Here is a 21,688-nt window from a genome sequence, read left to right as displayed (position 1 = left end):
ATATATTTTCTAGTTATCTATCGTCCCTACCAAGATTGAAAAAAATATCTGCATTATTCTTTATGCCGCCACCCCTAAACTGTCGTCTATATGTGTGTCCCGCTGGTGGGATGAAATGTTTGATGCCGAATAAGTCACTCCAATTTCTTGCGAGATGCCGGCTGCTTAATTTTCTCTGGCAGTTGTCTCCATCTAAAAGACCGCGGCAGGCTGGCGGCAAGCCGCTTTGACATTTTCTCAAAATCGGCCATTGGGCATTAGGAGCTAGAGTGTAACTGATAGCATTTCAACTACCTTTCACACGGTTATAAAATCATAATTGCCTATATGTAAATTATAACAAATAGGCTATAGTTGTTTTGTTTTAAACAGATTCTTGACTCTTGATTTCATTAAAGTAAGGTTTAGGTAATGTCTTTAAAATTACGTTAAACTCTGAAGCGATTATACAATAATATATGTAAAATATATCAAATTATTTTATGGACTTAGGTAGGGGTGACTCCAAAGAGTCGAAGATTCGATGCATCGATAGGAGAAGCCTGATTCGACTACCAATCTCACAGTCGAATCGTCGCAGATGTGTTATGAAATGAGGATCCTTTAATTTTGGCCGTATATGGGTGCACTGTGCACAAATCTGATTTCACATATAACAGTTTTCTCCCAATATATTAATATACAGCATATTATTATAATTCTGCAAATAATATGTGAAGTATCAGCGATTCAGCTTTCAATAAATATTTTTAAAATGCGTTAATAAATCCAGCAACCCCTGTGACCGGGGTACAAGTCCATAAGAGGTTCCTATGTTAATAAACCATTGCCTCTTTGTTTCTATATTTAAAAGAAAAAGCTGGTAATTCTGGCTTTACTTTCATTCTTTTAATAATTTATTTTATTTTATTTTATTTATAAATCACTCAGGGTTATCTGATGTATCTATTTGGCTTGTGTTTTGTTTTCGTGCACTTAAGGCATTTTGCACATTTGTTCTGCACTTTGTTACTTCTGACCTTATTTTATTTTAAAAAATGTATTTATTATGAACGTAAATTCTGATCTAATTTAAGTCTGTACATTTTGGATTGCTTTTCGTTGTATAGATTTTGCACTATTGCGTGCTGGCCATGCTTGCGCATGCAATTTAGCCGAACGTGCTAGGTGCTCTTCGTCTCATATTTAGAAGTTCATAAAACTAAACATTAAAAAACGGATGTTTTCGACGGGTATACGTTTTTAAAATGTATTTAAAACATAGTGGTTATCTTTTCAAAAGTTAAACTACAAAACAGGTAAGCCGTTTCTTTACATTTCGGTGATGAAACCGAAAATATCTGCACCGAACCTATATTTATGCCTGACACGACTGTCTTTCTTGTGATTTAATATTTTGGTCGGTGTTCACTTTCAAATGATAGAAAAGAGATTCCTGAAATAAATAATATCATCAGTTGTTTCTGTATCTAAAGTGAATGGAGATGATCAAAGTGAAAGCAAGCAGGTATTTTTGTGCTAAATAATAACGCGTTTATAAAATCATTAATTTCAGTGTTTTTATGAATTGTATATAAAGCTTAGTTTTTATAATTTGCAGTAACAATCACAAATTATTTGTCATTTGTCTTTTTTTTTGTCATGATGGCTTTGACGCGCTAAATCTCCAAATTAAATAAAAACACTGAATTAGCCGAGGTTTCCAAGGCAGGATCACCTTTGTTATATTTTTATAACAAAGGTTATATTTTAGTTATCAAAATGTTTTTTTGTGTGATGTTCTGTAGATCGTGTCTTTAAAATGTTATGAGGAATAATTAAACAAATGTTGCCTTACATTTTACCTTAAAAATTATAACGGGTGCTTTAATGAAAGCGATGAAGAGGTGAATCCATGTGCAAAAGGTGTTTATTAAGTAAAATCCCAATAAGGGCCAGCAAACAAATCCAGTCAGGGTAATCCACAATCAGAATCCAAATAACAGGCGATATATCAGGGCAGGCGGCAAACAGGCAATAAATCCAAATAAACAGGCAATGGTCAAACACAGGCAGATGCAGGTAACAGAAACAGATTAACAGATACAGATAACAGGCAGATATACAGACAGGTTGGGGCGATGTAATAATCAGCCAGGAACTGGTGTACAGGAAGTGACTTATATACAGACAGACAGGAAGTGTGAACTGTGACATGGCATGATGTATATCAAAATAAAAGCCAGAACAGAACAGGATGTCAAAATAAAAGTCAAAAATACAAAAATACACAGAATACAAGAAAAACACAGAACAAAACCATTACAGAACCCCCCCTCTAAAGGGCGACTCCCGGAGCCCAACATACACATAATAAAGTCCAATAGAGGGTGGGCGGGCGGGCCAGGACCTCTTGGCAAAGGCAGGGCAGTTCAGGAGAGGTCCTGGGTCATGAGGCCAGGATGGTCCAGGGTCGTGGGGCCAGCATGGTCCTGGGTCATGGGGCAGATGCGGGCCTGGGTCATGGGGCAGGCTAGGACCTGGGTCATGGGGCAGATGCGGGCCTGGGTCATGGGGCAGATGCGGGCCTGGGTCATGGGGCAGGCTTGGACCTGGGTCATGGGGCAGGCTTGGACCTGGGTCATGGGGCAGGCTTGGACCTGGGTCATGGGGCAGGCTTGGACCTGGGTCATGGGGCAGGCTTGGACCTGGGTCATGGGGCAGGCTTGGACCTGGGTCATGGGGCAGGCTTGGACCTGGGTCATGGGGCAGGCTTGGACCTGGGTCATGGGGCAGGCTTGGACCTGGGTCATGGGGCAGGCTTGGACCTGGGTCATGGGGCAGGCTTGGACCTGGGTCATTGGGCAGACATGGAGCTATATTATGGAGCAGGAATAGACCTGGAACACAAGGAGAGGAAGGGTACGAGCACACTTCGGCCTCCGCCTTGGTGTCCTCTGCCTACTTCCTGTGTCCGGGTACTACCCCCCCCCCCCAAAAAAAAAAAACTTGGGAAAGCTTCCACTGTCCAAGGTGGCGATGTCCCAGATGGTGAACCAGACAAATCAGATGAGTCAGTTGAGCCAGGTGAATCAGACAAGACAGGTCAGTCAGGTAAGCCAGATGAACCAGACGGGACAGACAAACCAGACGGGACAGACGAACCAGACGGGACAGACGAATCAGGCGGGACAGACGAATCAGGCGGGTCAGACGAATCAGATGAGTCGGGCAGATCAGATGAGTCGGGCAGATCAGATGAGTCGGGCAGATCAGATGAGTCGGGCAGATCAGATGAGTCGGGCAGATCAGATGAGTCGGGCAGATCAGATGAGTCGGATGAGTCGGATGGTTCAGATGCAGGGCCTTGAGAAACCTCGGGAATAACAGAGCAGAAGGCAGACCAGACGCACCACAGGGCTATGGCAAATTCAGGCAATATTGAGTTAATGAAACATACCTCTGTGGTCGTTGGTTCAGGCAGGGCAGCCATCTTGATGTCAGGTGTTGGGTGAATAATAGCCCTCATGAGTGCAGGTGTGGTGGTGACGATGGCTCTCTGAAGTACAGGTGCAGGAATGGTGGTGGTTTTCTCAAAAACAGGTACAGGTGCAGAGACAGGCAGGATGGCGGCCATTTTGGGAACAGGCAGGGTGGCGGCCATTTTAGGGACAGGCAGGATGGCTGCCATTTTGGGAGCAAGCATGGTGGCGGCCATTTTGGGAACAGGCATGGACAAATCAGGTTTGGGCAGAACGGGCAGAACATGGCTTGTTGTGTTGTGTATATTCTCTGAAGGTGTATCCGCAACACCCACAGTGAATGGTGAGCCACAGAATAGCAGGGCAAAGTCAATATAACTCTCCAGGGACCAGGCAGACATATCATGGGGCATACACAAGCGCAACCATTCATCCAATGCATTATAAAAAACTGGTTTTAAAGTGTCCTCATCAAAATGTACTTGGTTACTCAATTCCAAAAAGTCACTTACATATTCCTCAATGGGCCGGTGATTCTGACGGAGTGCAAGTAGTGCAAAAATGGGTTTCATGTTGCTGGTGGGAAGTTACTAACCTTCGCTGGATCCGGGTTATGGCTGATTATTCTGTAACGGGTGCTTTAATGAAAGCGATGAAGAGGTGAATCCATGTGCAAAAGGTGTTTATTTAGTAAAATCCCAATAAGGGCCAGCAAACAAATCCAGTCAGGGTAATCCACAATCAGAATCCAAATAACAGGCGATATATCAGGGCAGGCGGCAAACAGGCAATAAATCCAAATAAACAGGCAATGGTCAAACACAGGCAGATGCAGGTAACAGAAACAGATTAACAGATACAGATAACAGGCAGATATACAGACAGGTTGGGGCGATGTAATAATCAGCCAGGAACTGGTGTACAGGAAGTGACTTATATACAGACAGACAGGAAGTGTGAACTGTGACATGGCATGATGTATATCAAAATAAAAGCCAGAACAGAACAGGATGTCAAAATAAAAGTCAAAAATACAAAAATACACAGAATACAAGGACAACACAGAACAAAACCATTACAAAAATATATAAATGCATCGTCAGTTTTGTCTTCGTTCATCACTTGAAAGACAGTTGTAGTAACTTTATCAGAAAGTTGTTTATGTGTGCTGCTTGTGAAAGAAAATAAAAGTAATCAATTTGTACCTGGTCTGACCCCCTCCCAACCCATTCACACACACATAGATGATTCGACCATCGGTCGACTATGAAAAGATTTGACAATTCTGATTCGAATATGTAAATCCTTAGTCGAGGACACCCCTAGACTTAGGTGACATATTTGCATTTTTTTGATTATGCACTTGACTGGAAATTACATTTGTCTTTACTTTTTTCCAACCTCGATTTTTATTTTACCTTTTACATGTATAGGTGATTAATTTGCAATTGCGACCTGTACAAATTAATGTTTAAGAAAGTGTTAAAGCACAAACAGAGAAGTACCTCCACAGGTCAACAGGTGCAGCACCTAAAAAAGACGGGAAGACAAATTGTAAACCGGAAGTTACCGTGTGTGAGTAAGCAGATCCTGGCAGATCACTCGTCACACTAGGGATGGGAGAAAAAAACGGTTCACCAATTATCGTGATTATTTTAAAAACGATCCCGGAATCGATTGGTTTACTTCAGAATCGATATATATTTAATTATTTTACTTTCCCAAAGCGGTGGTGGGGAGACGTTACCGCTTTTATTCCAAAAAAGGGCGAAAAGTATTTGATGTTGTCTGTAATAGATGACATTGTATCTCTTTCAAGCTGGAGTGAGAAAGTCACTTTTTTTGATAATGACATTTTTTAATAATGGCATTTTGTGTGTGAGCACGTTGTGTCTCTACCGATGAGTTAGGTGTGTCACATGCTTTCCGTTTCAATGAATTTGGTTGCAAAAGCTCCGTGTCCCATCCTTCCATGTTCCTGAACTTGAGCCAATTTAAATGCATTAAAGGTATTCACGGACGATTCCGGTCTATGTTTGAAATGGTCAGTCGGGTCCGGGTCCACTCGTTATGTTGCAAATTGGAACATTATATTAAATTATATATAATTTAACTTACTTGAAAGTTTTATGGTTTAAGGTACTTAAAAATATGCACTATGTATGTGGTCTCCTCCTGAAATAAACATTCAGAAAGAAAGATGTAATGCATTATTTTTGTTAATATGACTCATGTAGGCCTATAGTCTCTTTAAGGGTATGATCAAGTATTTTGAATTGTCTTATCTTTATTAGAAAAAAATTGAAACAACGAATTGCAATAGCCACATAATCGCAATAGGCTACTCATCGCAGTATGTATTGAATCAGCAAACAAGTATTGGGATAGTATTGAATCGCCAGATTAGCGAATCGTCCCAGCCCTAATCATCCCTCAGGTCAACTTGGACACTTCTTGGAGGAGTTGGATGTACTTCTGTCTTCATTCACAGAGGATGGTACTCTTTTTGTAGTACTTGGTGACTTCAACATCCACCTTGAGAAATCACTGGCAGCCGACTTCAACACCCTGACTGCACCATTTGACCTCAAGCACTTTATCAACCCACAGGTCTGGTAAACTTTTGGATCTTTTCTACACACAATGCTGTTCCACTTACCACACCCAGGTCACCCCACTACACGCATCCCATCACTTTCTCCTCATTCTTGAGCTTGACCTAACTCCCCCAGTCCCAACCTGTGTGTACACACTCTCTCCCTCATGCTTATTCTCTGTGGTTTCCTCCATACTCCCCCCTCCCAACCAACTCTCTCAGTTAGATACTAACAACGCCACCAACACACTATGCTCCACTCTTACATCTGCTTAGACAGGTTATGCCCTTTGACATCGGACCAGCCCAGGCCACACCATCTTCCCCTTGGCTATCTGGGTTCTCCGTGAGCATCGCTCCAGACTCAGGACTGCAGAGAAGAAGTGGCGCAGATCAAATGTTCCTGCTGACCTCTGTCTCTTCTTGCCTTGTTCTCCACAGATGTCTCCTCTGCTTCCCTCCTTCTTTCTCCTATCTGAAGCAGATATTTCCAAGGTCTTTGCTTTTAACCATCTGACTACCTGCTCGCTTGATCCCATACCCACGCATCTCCTTCAGGCCATCTCTCCATCGCTTATCCCTGCTCACACCTACATTATAATTTCATCTCTTTCCACTGGCACATTCCCCACAGCTTTTAAAGCCTCATGAAACCCTAACCAACTTTTTTTTCAAATGTTAACAGATTTTGTTGTGCTGCACATCATAGAAGAAACTGTTAGCATCTGTTAATTTTAACAGTAAGAGCAAACTAGTTCATTTTAGCTTTTTTGTGATTTTTTTTAAACTCCATATTGTGTCAACATATCGTGTGACGTGGCAAAGCACTATAGTACAATGGTGATGCGTTGGTGTCTCATTATTATTTGTGGGCTTGCATGTTCTTATCCAATGAGAAGACCTTTGCTTGTGTGCGTGTGTGCATACGCGCGCACATGTTCTGTGCAGCAGGGCCAGCAGGGGAATCGGGGACTCGGGGCAATCACACTCAGATACACTACACTGTAAGAACTCATAACAATTGACAGAGCTCATGGGTCGCAGATGTTTCTGTGGTTAAACAGCGTAAATACGTTAGATTATTTTCCTTGTGATGCTGTCAGGGCTGAACTCCCCATCAACTACTATTTTGCTCTGGAAAGCTTCGAGAGGCAGGTGAATCCTTTCTCATGAAGGCAGCTTGCATCTATGCAAGCATGCGGTACCATGTCCAGATGACTTTTTATTATCTTTAAACACGCTTTTATTTCAACTATAACAGTTTGTTTGATGTTAATTTTATTAAATATTATATTCAGTTTAATTATTTCAGTAATACTGCTATTCTTAGTGAATCATATTATTTGTTACACTAGATTGCCTATTATAACATGTGCCTCGCCCACTCCTCGTTGTTCTTCCCACAGTGTTCGTGCCCATTTAAGTTGCATTTTTCAAAACGATAGTGAGGTAGACTGGAGCTGAAACAGTGGAGTTCTTGACCCTTTAAAGAGGCCCGGATTACCCCACTTTTGAAGAAACCCACACTTAATCCTGCTATGCTAGAGAACTACAGACCTGGGCCCGGTTCCCCGATAACGTTCACTCTTAGCGTGCTAAGAAGACTCAAAAAGATATATCTTACCAAAGTTGTTTATGTTCCTAAGTGTGTTCCCCAAAGTGTCTCTTAGGAAGCTTCTTAACACGCTGCCTCTAAGTTCAACGTAACAATGGCGCTGTCCCAAGTGAAGGTGCTGAATTATTTGCGATCGATCGCTCAGGGATCGATTTTCCACTTCACGCGAAAGTGCATTAAGGCGTTAAGAAAGACAACACGCTCTATACAAATGGAACATTACTCAAATTATTCCAGTAACATTTATTTTAAGTTATCCGTAAAATATAGACTATTAATTAAATTATCAAATTGTCAGTAATACGGGTAGATGAACCTCGCTAATCATCCACCCTCCTTATCCCGTTGTGCCACTTGTGCCGCTTCTTGACATTGGTTTAACGACTTAAAAAAATATATAATACACTTTTACACTAATGGTAAGGTACTTAACAATCAGAATTACTTGGCAAGCAGCTGTAGTAGGGGAGAGCGGGGTATGTTGTCACACTTTTCACACTGTCTAACATTTACTGAGCACCATACATCAAAATGGTATAAATCTCATACCAAATGAAAGAAGGAAGTCTTGGGCACATATGTTGTATTCATAACATCTTTATATCTTATCTCATTACAGAGTTGTAGACTGTTGAATAGTGACTGTGCACTTGTGACAATTTGCCCCATCGGAGGGTAAGTTGTCACACTAGGGCGGGTAAGTTGTCACACTAGATTATCTAAAAATAAGAACACAACTACTTAATTGTGAATATTGATTTTAATTTTTAAACTCAAACCAAACTGGAAATATAAACATCCGTGCCTGGAGAATCTGGAAAAACAATTATTTCAATCCAAATAATGCACATTTCAATTAAGTGGCAAGACCACTTTACTTTGAACTTTGGTTCAAATGTTCTATGGCTTTCACATAAAACCAGATAACTGAATGGAACGCTGCAGATAACTTGCTTAACTTAACATGTTTAACCTCTGAACAAAACAGATGCCCTGTATGACTAATAGGACTCATCTCCAGAATCACAATTCTGACACACATAAATTGCCTGGCCTGAGGTGCAAGCATCATGGGCCCAATTGTTGCATTTTACACATTTTACCCAGGTCTCCTTTGGACGACTCTTTGAAAATGGCTCTACACAGACGAGGCAGAAGCACTCTTCATCATCTGATGATGACTCTTGCATGATTTTTCTTCTTTTAGCTGCCTTGTTTTTCATAGGTCCAGATTTCTGCTTCCCTTTCTTTTGAAACAGCTTTTTGCTAGATTGAGGCTTATTCTTTTCTATATCATGTTTTCTGAGCATGTTCGATGTGTTTGTTTGTACAGGGGCAAGTTGTCAGATGTGACGACTTGCCCCAAAGTCATTGAGACAACTTGCCCCATACTTACTTGTGTGCTAATGTTGTCTAAATCTCAAGTTTAGCTCATCATATCACTTTAGCTAAAGTATCAAAAGACACTTTACGGTCTCCTCTATTTTGTGCAAAATAATCATTTTAAACATTCACACCTAACAAAGTTGTATTGCATAAAATGTAAAGTGATTTTTTTTTACTTTTTAAGCAGAAAAATAAGAAAATTGTGCTAACCTCAGATTACAGTGATCTTGACCACATGTGAACAGGAAGTTGACTATAGAAGAAGAAGTCACATAAAGTGGCTATTTGATTTTTGACATAGAGCCTCTAGTGTTGCAGTTATGAACAGTGTGACAACTTACCCGTGTGACAACTTACCCCGCTCTCCCCTACTTCTGTTTAATGCGGTATTGCTTGCCATTAATGTTTTCAATAAAAAACAACCTATCTACAATAAACAGAGAGAGTTAGATAGAGAATCTGAGAAGATCTAGCAGCTCCATAATGAGTTCTCTTGGGAGGCGATTTTTTTTATTTAGCCACGTCAGGCAAATTGTCAAAAGGTTTTAAGTGTTACAGAATAAAAAAAATTTGGCATGGACTAAACGGTTACGGGGTTACCGATGTTGTGTGGAAGTCTGTTCCCCCTATGTTTCCCTTTAGTGTTTTTATAGCCTTTTATCACATTATACATTTATTCTTTATATACATTGAACGTTTTAATGGCTACTGAGATGTGTGTGTGTGCATTTATGTAATGTATCTTGATTGTTCTTGATTGTAAATTATTTTTACAGTATTACAGTATGAATCATATTATATGTATAATTTATTATGTATGGAAACATAACAGTTTTAAAACAAACAGTAGAGAAAAAAATTGAAAAAAGACAGGTTAAAAGATATAAAACTGTCAAATAAGAAATATTGAATAAATTGTATAATAGAATACATGACATTATTGCTTTTAGTATAACAAATTCAAATCTTTAATATTTCTAAATAAATTATAAATGTAAACGCTATAAACATAGAGGAAACAGACTTCGATGGGGAACAAACTTCAACACCGGCGCCATCTTTGATTCATTCTGATACCAAATAAAGTCCATTGCAAACATATTTTATTATAAGTCTTAAAATGTCCATAACATAAAATCATTGTCAGCATACCATAGTTTGACTTGTACTGCGCTGCGCTGATTTCTAAAGACTGCGGCGATAGCGTTTTGCGCTCAAACAACGCTAAGAGAGAGCTTACGAATGGTACAGACCAACCTTACGAAAGTGTGACTTACAGAAGATATACTTAGCGTACGAACGTTTTGGGAATCGTGCCATAGAGTTAAGAGAGAGGTTAAGGAATAGGTTAAGAACTACTTAGCGATAAGAACGTTTTGGGGAACCGGGCCCTGATCTCTTCTTCCCTTCATTCTCAAGACTCTTAAATGTGTGGTGTTTGACCAACTCTACTTGGGGCCATTTCTTCTTGAAAGCTACCTTCCTTCTTTATATTATATGAAAACCAAACAGGCTTGTAAATTTACTGGACTGATAAAAGACTTTGACATTCTAGAAAATGATTGACCCCCTTTTGTTTTTGTATATTTTTATTTATGTAATTTATTTTCTGAAATTTGTGCGCCTTGCCTTTTTATTTTATTTTATTTTTGTATAACAAATTTGAGTGCCATGTATAAGTGAACATTTGTTCCTAAAAAAAAAAAAACTTTGGGGCCATTTCCTAGATAAGGTTTAGATGAATACAAGACAGCATAGTTAAATTAGGACATTAAAGTAGTTTTTATAAAACATGCCTTACAAAAAACACTATACTGGTATGCACTAAACAATGGAAAATCTGTTTAGTTTTTTACAATTTCTGTTTTTTTTAATTCCGTGTTTTCCATTTAATTCTTCTGGATCCAGACTTATAAACGTTAATGAAAATAAACTTAAAGGACAGGTAGGTTACACATATAAAAAAACGACTGTTTAAAGCAACAATGGACGAGACTGGACAACATATTAGAAAAATGTTGGCAATAAACAGCCCTAAATGTAAACAACACATTTTTGTATTTACTGTTAAAGTTATTCTGGTAAATGTAGAGTAATTTAGTGAAATGAATGTGTGAAAGAGACTTATGGTTTACTGGAAGAGAAATGAAGCTGCAAGAGGAAGTAGAAAGAAAATACATTGATGTGTATGAGTATGAAGATCTTGTTGGTGATGCATCTTCAGTCACAGTGTGAAGAGAGGCTTACACTAGAGCTTAACAGATCTTATCTGCACATCAGCTGTGTAAATTCATATAATAAATATACTTGTCACTAGCTTAATTCCATTTTCAACTCATTGAATTCATATTCACTCTACTCACAATACACCTTTATTAATGGTATTAGAGACAAAGTTTCAGGGTTGTGAGAGAGAGAAAAAATTATTGACAGCACAATGTACTTTCAATTTTAAAGGACAAGTTCGGTATTTTACACTTAAAGCCCTGTTTTCAGATTGTTTATGATGAAATAGAATGCTTTTGAATGAAATTTCGACATATGCGGCTGCCCCGAGAATTTTCGGGTGTTTGTTGTTTCACCTCCCACCTCTATAATGGCTGTATAGGTGCACTGGAACAATCCTTCCTGAAATGCATTAAACTTTCGTTTACAAAGACGTCAAACTCACCGAGTGGTCAGGGGTGATCACTGATATGCTCACACAAAAATCGCTGCAAAAGATGCTTTCCAACAGGTGTTTTAGCATTCATTGTAAACTTGTGGACCTATTTTTCCAAACGCCTCACACCCGTACATTCTTCCGCTGAGAGCTTGAATAATAGACACTCCAGCCCAATGGGTGGCGATAATCCACCTTTGCCAATTGCAAGAATACAAACAACGTTCCTGGCATGTAGTAATACCGTACCTCACAGCACATCTAATACAAGTCAATGTAGTTGGCAAAAACTACTATAAAACCTGTTGGAATGCGTCTTTTGCAGCGATTTTTGTGTGAGCATATCAGTGAACACCCCTGACCACTCAGTGAGTTTCACGTCTTTGTAAATGAAAGTTTAATGCATTTTAGGATTGTTCCTGTGCACCTATAAACCCATTATAGAGGTGGGAGGTGATACAAGAAACACCCGAAAATTCTCGGGCCAGCATCATATGTCCAAATTTCAGTCAAAACCATTCTATTTCACCATAAACAATCTGAAAACAGGGCTTTAAGTGTAAAATACCAAACTTGTCCTTTAACAAACACCCATCATTGTGATTGGTTTGCATTTCATCAGCTCATTTGCATTTTAAAGGACACACCCAAAACGGCACATTTTTGCTCGCATGTACAAAGTGGCAATTTAAACATGCTTTAATAAATTATCTTTATAGTATTTTGAGCTAAAACTTCACATATGCATTTTACATCTTAAAAAAGAGGGTCAAGAGAAGCACATTTTTTAGAAGGCTGGTCTCCTGCTCAATCTTTTGGTCAGGTCCTCACTGAGGGTTTCTTTATCTCTCTGATCATCACTGATGTCTCCTCTGTGTTTTCTTTCATGTCTTGGATCAGTTTAGCATGCAATGGAGTAATTACACAAACTGTGTGGCAGCTCTCCCCTAACATTAAAAAGGTGGCACCTTTCGTAGGCTTAAGGGCGTTTATGACATCCTCCGCTCGTGAAATATCTAATTCAGTGAGAGTGAAGATTTCAGCCGCCCTTTTCTCACCTTTTGTGATAGTAACGCAGCACAGACAGTTTGCAAACCACAAGCCGCAAGCTTCCATTCACCCATAATTAAGTGTGCCGTAATAGTGACATACAAGTACGACTCTTTTGTAATTAATGTATATGCATTACATGTTATTGTCACTCTGTCCGTATTGCTTAGTAAATCTATATGACCTTTAAACTCACTGTACAGTGTGGGGATCACTATCTCACTGAAATAGCGATGTGAAGGCAAAGTGTACTGAGGCTCAAGAATCTGTAACATTGTTGCAGAACAACGCAATCCTATCATAGCGTTTACATGAACACTTAATAAATGTAATCTGATTGATGTGCATGTTTATAAAGCTTCAAATCAGATTTGATCATTTGACATGCGCACATTGCTTAGTGAATCTATATGACCTTTAAACTCACTGTACAGTGTGGGGATCACTGTCTCACTGAAATAGCGATGTGAAGGCAAAGTGTACTGAGGCTCAAGAAGCTGTAACATTGTGCGAAATTCTTGATTATCCACAAAGGAGTAACGCCTTATCCAGACCGCCAGTGACAAGCAGTAGCAGAACGACGCAATATTTTATTTCAATGGAAGCTTGGCGACTTCCAGCGACATGAGCAAAAGTGACCATTGGTGTGGACGATACTCATTTGTTTATGACAACCAGATTTAGAAATGCCTCACTGAAGAGATGGGGGACACACAGCGAGAAAGTTGCTGGTGGTCTAACAAAGCTTAAGGGCGCAAATCTAAATTGCGGATAAAACCTGCCACTAACCAGTTAATTCGCTTCACCTTGTCAGAATTCGGTGGAAGCTTTGCTACTTGCTTGAGGGTCCTTTAACTGAAACTTGTAGTGTGTGAGAGATTGCGGTTTCTCCATCTCAGATTGACGTAAAAGATTGCGTGGTCATAATGGAAATCATCATTTGTGCCTTTTTAGTAAATAACTTGCAGATATTACCCCTCCCATCTGTGCTTATTTGGAAGTGCCCTCTTATGCTAATTTGCCCCGTTTAGTAAATCTGGCCCATAGTGTTTTCATTTCAAAAGTATTTCAAATGTAGCTCCCGATATGTCCATATTTTGACTTTATTGATGTCTGTGCATATATTTGTGCTGTGCACACTGTGCCCCTTAAAAAAAATGGATGCATGTCCTTTACAATTCAAACAGATAAGTGCGTCTAATAGAGCAACAAGAACCACAGAGAAAAAACAATGAGAAAACACAACACCACAGCAAACATGTAACAGAAGCCTAGAAACCACATAGCAACTCATTAAAAATCCCTTGTTGGCAACCACAGCAGTCCACAAAACCATGGACATTTTTAAATCGGAAGGCTGCAGCCTCCAGAGGTAGGTAGAGAGGTATGTGTAGGCCGCTTACGTCTTTTTTTATATTAACCATTATAAAGTTGACTAAACCAGGCTTAATGATGCATGCAGCCTGCATATGCGACCTCTGGAGGCTGCAGCCTTAAATATATTTTTTAAAATATTAAGTATATTGTGGTCCCTTACTGCCTAGCGATGTGTGATTTATTTAAAATAAAAACAAACGTTTGTCTTTATAAAAGTTATGTCTATAAGTTTAAGTTTATTGAGTTGGCTCACACAATTTTCTGTTGGAGAGCTTCAGTAAAGGTCACGTGATTTCCGGCATCGATGCTCACTGTGTTTTGCGTTGCATTGTGGGATTTTTAAACAAATGTTCCAGTGCACTTAAAATGTCTGACTTCTTGATCAGTGCCTAAACTACTGAACAAGGGAGCTGATTGACCCTGTGTATTCTTCAGACTCAGATTGTGTTGAACTGTCATAGAGCTTTTTTTTACTCTCATCTGTGATACAATCAAGCAATTACAATTACAAAAATCAAGCAGCAGATGTAAGAGATCATGAACAGCGCTTTACTTTCATCTACAGCTGATACAGAGAAATAAATGAATGAGGAAAACAAACTTCTTAGCTTCTTAAAAAGAAATAAATGTGTTGACTAGCAACAGTTTCATCAGATTAATGAAGGACTCAGTGAATCAATAAAGTACAGTACACAGAGGAACCACAGCGACCCCTCGGGAGTGGAAGTCAAATAACATCAACATACTATAGAGGGGTTGCAAGTTTACAAACATTGCAGGGTGCGCGCGCATCCAGGAGGCAGAAAGCCCGATTGGTGAGCTGATCTGCTACTGCAACAACCTTAATTATTGAAGCGTTCTTTATTGTTTGTATATAAATAAGACTTGATTTTAGTTGGATCTGTTTTTCTGTCTTTATTTTTGCAGTGTTACTGTGATACATGTATGAATTATAATGTTATAATTATAATGCTAGTAACGTAATAGTCGCATCTACTGGTATGTTAACATCAGGCACCCAGCACTGACTCTGTTGGTACTATTTTCCACGCAACAATTCCTTGGCATTTTGACTTACAGACACCGCTACTAGCATACAACACAATGCAGTTCTCTTGTTTCTGCCTGTCGGTTGCGCGCGCAACCAGTTAGTGTCGTCACCTTGCAACCCGTCTATAACAGGCAGTCATTTATTTACATACGACAACAAAGAAAACATCATCATACGCTTATATGTGATTTAATGGATTCATTATGAAGAAAATATTACACAAACATCACAATATTGACAACCATAATTACTTAAAGAATGAAGATTTAGAAATCATTGTAAAAAGATATCTTTTATTAAAATGCAACTAATTGTTTCATCTCATTTCATTTCGTCATGAAATTACTTTTTAGCTTAAGCAGACCCTAAATATCCTGCTTTACTCAAAAATATGTCAAAAACGCTAAAAACTGGGAGTGACTCCTGTATCACATTCACACTCATATCAATATTAAAGGGATTCACTCCAGAATTAATTTGTGATTGTCATTCATTGTTATTGACTGCAGTTATTCAGTTTGTGAATGTGTTATTGAGAGATCACAGACTGATGCTTCACTGCACTCACAACACATTAATATCAGATTGATGTTTCATCTTCTCTTACTGCATATTGCAACTGATCTTCAACAGATGAGTGGGGAACTGTTAAATACAGACAAAAACAATGGATGTCAGATGTTGTTTTTAATAAGAAATATCAACCTAATAAATCAGACAGATGTTTCACCTCTCAATCTGTAGCATTTGAAAACCAGCATGGCTGTCGCTATCAGATATGGACAAACTGCCAGCAGAAAAGTGAAAATCTTGAGTCCAGACATCTTTACCTGAGCTGCTAAAACAGAAACACATGTTATCATGCAGTATATCTGAACAACAACAAAGAAACTCTTGAGATTATTTCTATAGACTCTCACCTCTGACTGAGATCCAGCTCTTTAGAGATGCTCTTCTCCATGGGTCTTTGCAATAGTAGAAACCCTCATGTGACTTTGAGACTGTAGGGATGATCATCATGTCTCCTGTAGTCTGATGCTGTACCACTGATCCATCTTTATAAACTGTAGCTCTCAGGTCAGAGGGGTTTTTATATCCATATAATAAACAGCGTAGAGTCAGAGGATCTCCTTCAGTCACAGGATCAACAGGACTGTCCAGAATCACATCATCATCTACACAACATCATCACATATCAGAAAATCGAATAACTTAAATTGAAGGAGGCACCTAAACCATTATCCATAGATCTTAAGTGAGATTCCACTCCGAAGGGAGGGGAACTTGTTTAGTCCAAAGGGAAATGAGCGTAGAGAATAAGTGAACATCAACACATTAATTCACCAGACGTGTAGACAGTTAATTACCCAGCTGTCTTTGCGTGTCGCGTAATCAATTAGAATAAACAATTGACTTTTTGTATAGGCTGCTTGTGAGTATTCATAAATTTTGTTATTGTTAAAAAAAGACAGTATTTGGAAACATAATGCACGTGATTGTTTATAGAGGCCGAGAGTATGCTAGCTGTGCATGAAATGGCTGCCGCCTCATCTCCAATCATTGTTTTGTTTTGTAAATTGTTTGTTTGTTACGTTTTCACTGTTGGAATGAAGAAAACAGCTTTTGGCTTCTAGATGTGCTTTCTCTGGACTTAATGGAGCACTGTTAGACGTTTGAGTAAAGCATCAGTTCTATGGATGTAAAACCTGACATTCCCTGGACAATCTCTGCAAACTTCTGTACAGCGTCTCACATTGCGGTCCCTGTAAGCCCTCTGCCCACTGTTCGACTTTGCCACTTTGCACTCTCGGTGGATAAGTTTCCTCTTATTTATTGCGTAGTGTTTCATTGTGGTTCTGCCCTCTTGGATCTGGCTAACATGGTGGCCGTGCTTTACTTTTCCCGCAAGCCCTCTACCACTGTATATCTGTGAGTCCCATAACATCTGATGCAGTTGGTAGGCAACTTTCAACTTGTTTAGCCAGATGTTTAGTTTAGTTTTGTGGATTACACTTTACATCAGCTGGGTTTGGCTAACGTGGTGTTGTAGTAATGTGGGTGGCCATTCGGCTTTCTCTGAATGCTGTCTTAAATTGCAAAGAGATCTATTTTGCCATTAATAACTCTCCGCCATTGAGATTGCTGGCCCTGGGCTCTGTTGGCCTTGTTCTGGTTTTCATTCACGGTATGGATTTAAATTAAACTTCATTAAAACTGCATAACCTGAATCGTCCATCCTGACTGGAATCCTCCACATTTGATTTATTTACCGTCTTGGAATTGCACATCCTGCATATTATATCATCGGTCTGCTAAACGTCAATGTTTTACTCCAAATCTTTTTTATTGGTTTTCAATGACAGTGCAAAATAAACAGTATACTGTAATACATTGTCCAATTTAACCCCTTACAAGATCTCGCCCTCCCACAACTAATAATAATAATAATAATAATAATATAAAAAAATATTAATGGTAATATTAAAAAAATCCTCCTAATAGCAAAAATTATGCATCATTGCCAGTTACAGGCGCACACGCTATACTCTTAATGTAATTCAAAAAGGGATCCAAGGTTTTTTAAAAGGATGTAAGTGAACCAGAGAGTGAAAATCTTAACTTTTCAAGTCCAATACAGCGGAAGATGTCCTGTATCCACCTGTCATGTGTTGGGGGAGAGGTATGCCTCCACTTGAAAAGAATGGCCCGTCTAGCCAACATTGTGGTAAAAGCAATGATTTTACGATCTCGGGCAGCCAAATCAGGCATAGGGGAAACCCCAAATAGGGCTATAATTGGATCAGGGTCAATATTAGTTTGGATAGTTTTTTTAAGGGTCTGAAATAGAACGTCAATGTTTTTATGACTATAAATCCTCTCTATCAATACCTGTGATCCTGTCGTCAAGATCGAAATGTTACCATAGTATCGATGCAATTTTTTATTGCGCCAGGACTCTCATATCACTACCCAGAGATGCAGACTACTCGTCAACGCATGTTCCCCATCAACACAACTGTACTCTTTTGAACACTCATTCCCTGACTGGCAAGGGTACACTGCTGAATGAAATTACCACTGAGAGAGACCTGGATTTACTCTTTCTGACTGAAACCTGGCAAACACCTGATGATTTCTTCGAGCTGAACCTTTTAACTCATCCTGGATATAATTATCTGACAAAACCTCAACTTAGCGGCAGAGGTGGTGGTCTGGTGGTGATCTTTAAGAACAATTATAAAGTGTCTAAATATGACAATCTTGATGCTTCTAGTTTTGAATGTTTATCACTTCAACTGGCTGACCCTATTCTGATACTGATTTTGTTGATTTATAGACCTCCTAAAAATAATACAAACTTTTGCTCTGTTCTGACTGAACTTCCCACTCTCGCTTTTGCCCTGCATGATAGAATCATCCCAGACAGCAGACGACTCTGGGCCGGATCCGCTCCGGATCTGTGCCGAAGTCAACAGCTCTGGCGCTGATCCGGTGCGGATCCGGCCCAGAGTCGTCTGCTGTCTGGGATGATGCTAGGTGACTTTAATATACATGTTGATTCCGTTGTACTGCTGCAAAATACTTTTTGTCTTGAAAAACTTCATAAAAATCTTCCCTTCTTCTACATGCCATGGCCTTTTCTGATTCAGTAGTGAAATAAAGAAAACTTAACATTGCACGCTCTAACTATCCTTCTACTGTTATCAACAAATCTAAGTGCAAACCTAAAGTTCTTTTCTCTGAGATAAATAAATTGGTCAAACCATCCACTGTAGCTATTACTGGTTCTGCTGATCTTTGTGAAAATTGTAATCTTTTTCCTACAATTTTTTTATTACATTTATTAATCGTTTTCTTCTACTGCCACTTCCCCTTAAACTTCATATTTGATAGGTTGTCCGCTAGTTACATTTTCACTCACAAATATATCTGTGGTTGAAAAACTGATTGTCAAATCTAATTCTTCCTCCTGTATACTTGATCCTATTCCAACATACCTTCTAAAAACTATTTTGCCTAGACTTATTCAACCTATTACTCACATTATTAACAGATCCCTTGCCACTACCTATGTTCTGCTTAATCTGAAAGTCATCAGTCCAATTCTTAAGAACCCCGGCCTCGATAACACCATTCAGAACAATTATGGACCAATTTCAAACCTCCCTTTCGTTGGCAAGCTACTTGAGAAGGTCGTTAAGGCACAACTGCAGTCACATTTAGAGAGACATAATCTTTTTGAAACGCTCCAATCTGGTTTCTTTCCATTTCACAGCACAGAAACAGCTCTTCTAAAAGTGCTAAATGATCTCCTTCTGATTCTGGTGCACAAAGTATCCTGGTTCTTCTCGACCTCAGTGCAGCATTTGACACTGTGTGCCACTCTACACTTCTCTATCATCTGTCTGCAATAGGGGTCACTGATGCAGATCTTAAGTGGTTGACCTCGTATCTATCGGATAGACAGCAATTTGTTAGAATAGGTAAGAATTGATCCCGCACTGTCACTGTTTCTCATGGTGTACCTCAAGGTTCTGTACTTCCCTGCCCTCTTTTATTGCTAATTTACCTGCTACCTCTAGGCCAGATCATCAGACGGCATGGTCGCAATTTTCATAGTTATACTGATGATATAAAAAAATATTAAAAACCCCAACTCATCTTGTCCACTCTCTTCTGTTAGCTCCCGCCTTCACTAACTTAAAACAAGGATGTCTGATAACTTCTTACAGCTAAATGCTGGGAAAACTGAAATCCTGTTGATTGGCCCCAAATTACTGAGATCGCCTGGACATGACATTTTTTTATATAGATGGTGTTCAAATTAGGCCTTCAAAAACTGTGCGGAATCTGGGAGTTTTGTTGGACCCTGTCAATTGTAATGCACCTTAGCTTGCTAAAAATCACTCTTAAGCAATTAAAAAGCAACACCCTTCAACCACCCACACCAATGCACCACCAATTATATTTAAAAAAAAAATGTCTAAATCTAAAACACCAAATATTATTGAAATTACTGCACTTGCAGCATCTGTAAAAATAAATACAGAATTATAAACTCACAGTGTACTGAGATATTAACAGGATGAAGTATCTCTCCAGATTCAGACTGACACCAGTACACTCCAGTATCAGATGTGTGTTGAGAGATCTGATTGTACATGTAGATGTTGTTCCTGTAGATCTCCAGTCTGATGATGGACAAGGTTTCAGTTTATCTTCTGTGTATCTTCTTACTGTCCATCCAGTAGAGTTATTGTGATCCTCACAGCTCAGAGAGAGAGATTCAGATGAGAAGTGTTGAGATCTGTTGGGTCTGATGATCAGAGAGACTGAAGGAGAAACACCTGAGAGCTCTTTATAAGAGATAAATAAATAAATGAATGATATATGAAATATAGTGTGTAAGAGATTGTTGTTGTTTAGTTGTGTGTGATGAACTCACCAGTGATCCACAGTGTTTGTGTGTTACTGTAATCTGTGTAATAGACTGGATCTCCTCTCGTTGCCCTGCAAGAATAAACTCCTGTGTGCTTCACAGTCACTGAATTCACTGTGAAGATGCCTTTCGATCCTCCACTGCTGTCTGAAACCAGCTGATAGTCATATTTATTCACTGTAAAAGTCAAAGTGTGCTACACATTATGTTTATACAATGAAATATAGAGAATATTTGAAATGTTGCCATAAAAAACCTCTGTACCACATTTGGAACTTTTACACAATCAAACAAAGTTATTGCTTATCATTTAGTACGGTATCTTAATTTGAATAATACCATGGTCAGTCTGAAAGATTCTGATTTCCTCAAAGGTGTACACCAAGTAAGGAATAATATACAACAGTCACAGTTTTATATTAAATTAACAAAAAAAATTGTGTGTGTGTGTGTGAGCGCGCGTGCGTGTGCGTGTACTACAAACCTTGCAATATATAAAAAGCCATGCAATCACTTTATGAAGAAATCCATGAATGCAACAAACAGAGCATTAGAGCATGAAGTAAGTGGTCACCAGTGTTGGGGAAAGTTACTTTTAAAAGTATTGCATTAATATATTAAGTTACTCCCCCAAATAGTTACTTAGTTACTTTTCATGGAAAGTAATGCTTGCGTTACTTTTAAGTTACTTTTGCATTACTTTTATTTACTTGGCTAAGGCTTGATCTCTTTCAGGCCTTGCAGGTGTTTTTTATGATCGCAAAAATGTCAAACTCAGGCCTGCCATTATCATTTCTGATTCAAACTGTTTCCGCTCAGTCGCACAGAGTGCGTAATTCTACGTTAATATGGTCAATTTAATTCAGTACATTATTTTATTTTTAAATTGAATGAATTAAACTGAAAAGTAACTCACATTACTTTTTTAAAAAAGGAACTCAAATATTAATGTGCACATTTATAAAAGTAATGCGTTACTTTACTTGTTACTTCAGAAAAGTAATATTATTAATTATACCACGGGTCTGTTGAATGCTGCATTCTGATTGG

The 21,688-nt window shown here is 38.9% G+C and overlaps 1 protein-coding gene across 1 annotated transcript in view; it reads right to left on the bottom strand.

Annotated features, from left to right (window-relative positions):
- Nucleotides 1–15,540: 15,540 nt before the first annotated feature.
- The window catches only part of LOC129425508 (leukocyte immunoglobulin-like receptor subfamily A member 2), a 46,562-nt gene continuing 40,414 nt past the window's right edge, over nt 15,541–21,688 (bottom strand). The window contains 6 exon segments of the mRNA XM_073856658.1: nt 15,541–15,843; nt 15,929–16,036; nt 16,113–16,373; nt 20,263–20,338; nt 20,341–20,546; nt 20,645–20,815. Coding sequence (XP_073712759.1) covers nt 15,779–15,843; nt 15,929–16,036; nt 16,113–16,373; nt 20,263–20,338; nt 20,341–20,546; nt 20,645–20,815 — 887 coding nt within the window. The 3' untranslated portion in view covers nt 15,541–15,778.

This window comes from Misgurnus anguillicaudatus, chromosome 19 (assembly GCF_027580225.2).
Source record: "Misgurnus anguillicaudatus chromosome 19, ASM2758022v2, whole genome shotgun sequence".
In the NCBI taxonomy this organism is placed as follows: Eukaryota; Metazoa; Chordata; class Actinopteri; order Cypriniformes; family Cobitidae; genus Misgurnus; species Misgurnus anguillicaudatus.
This window is presented reverse-complemented; position numbering and strand designations above follow the sequence as displayed.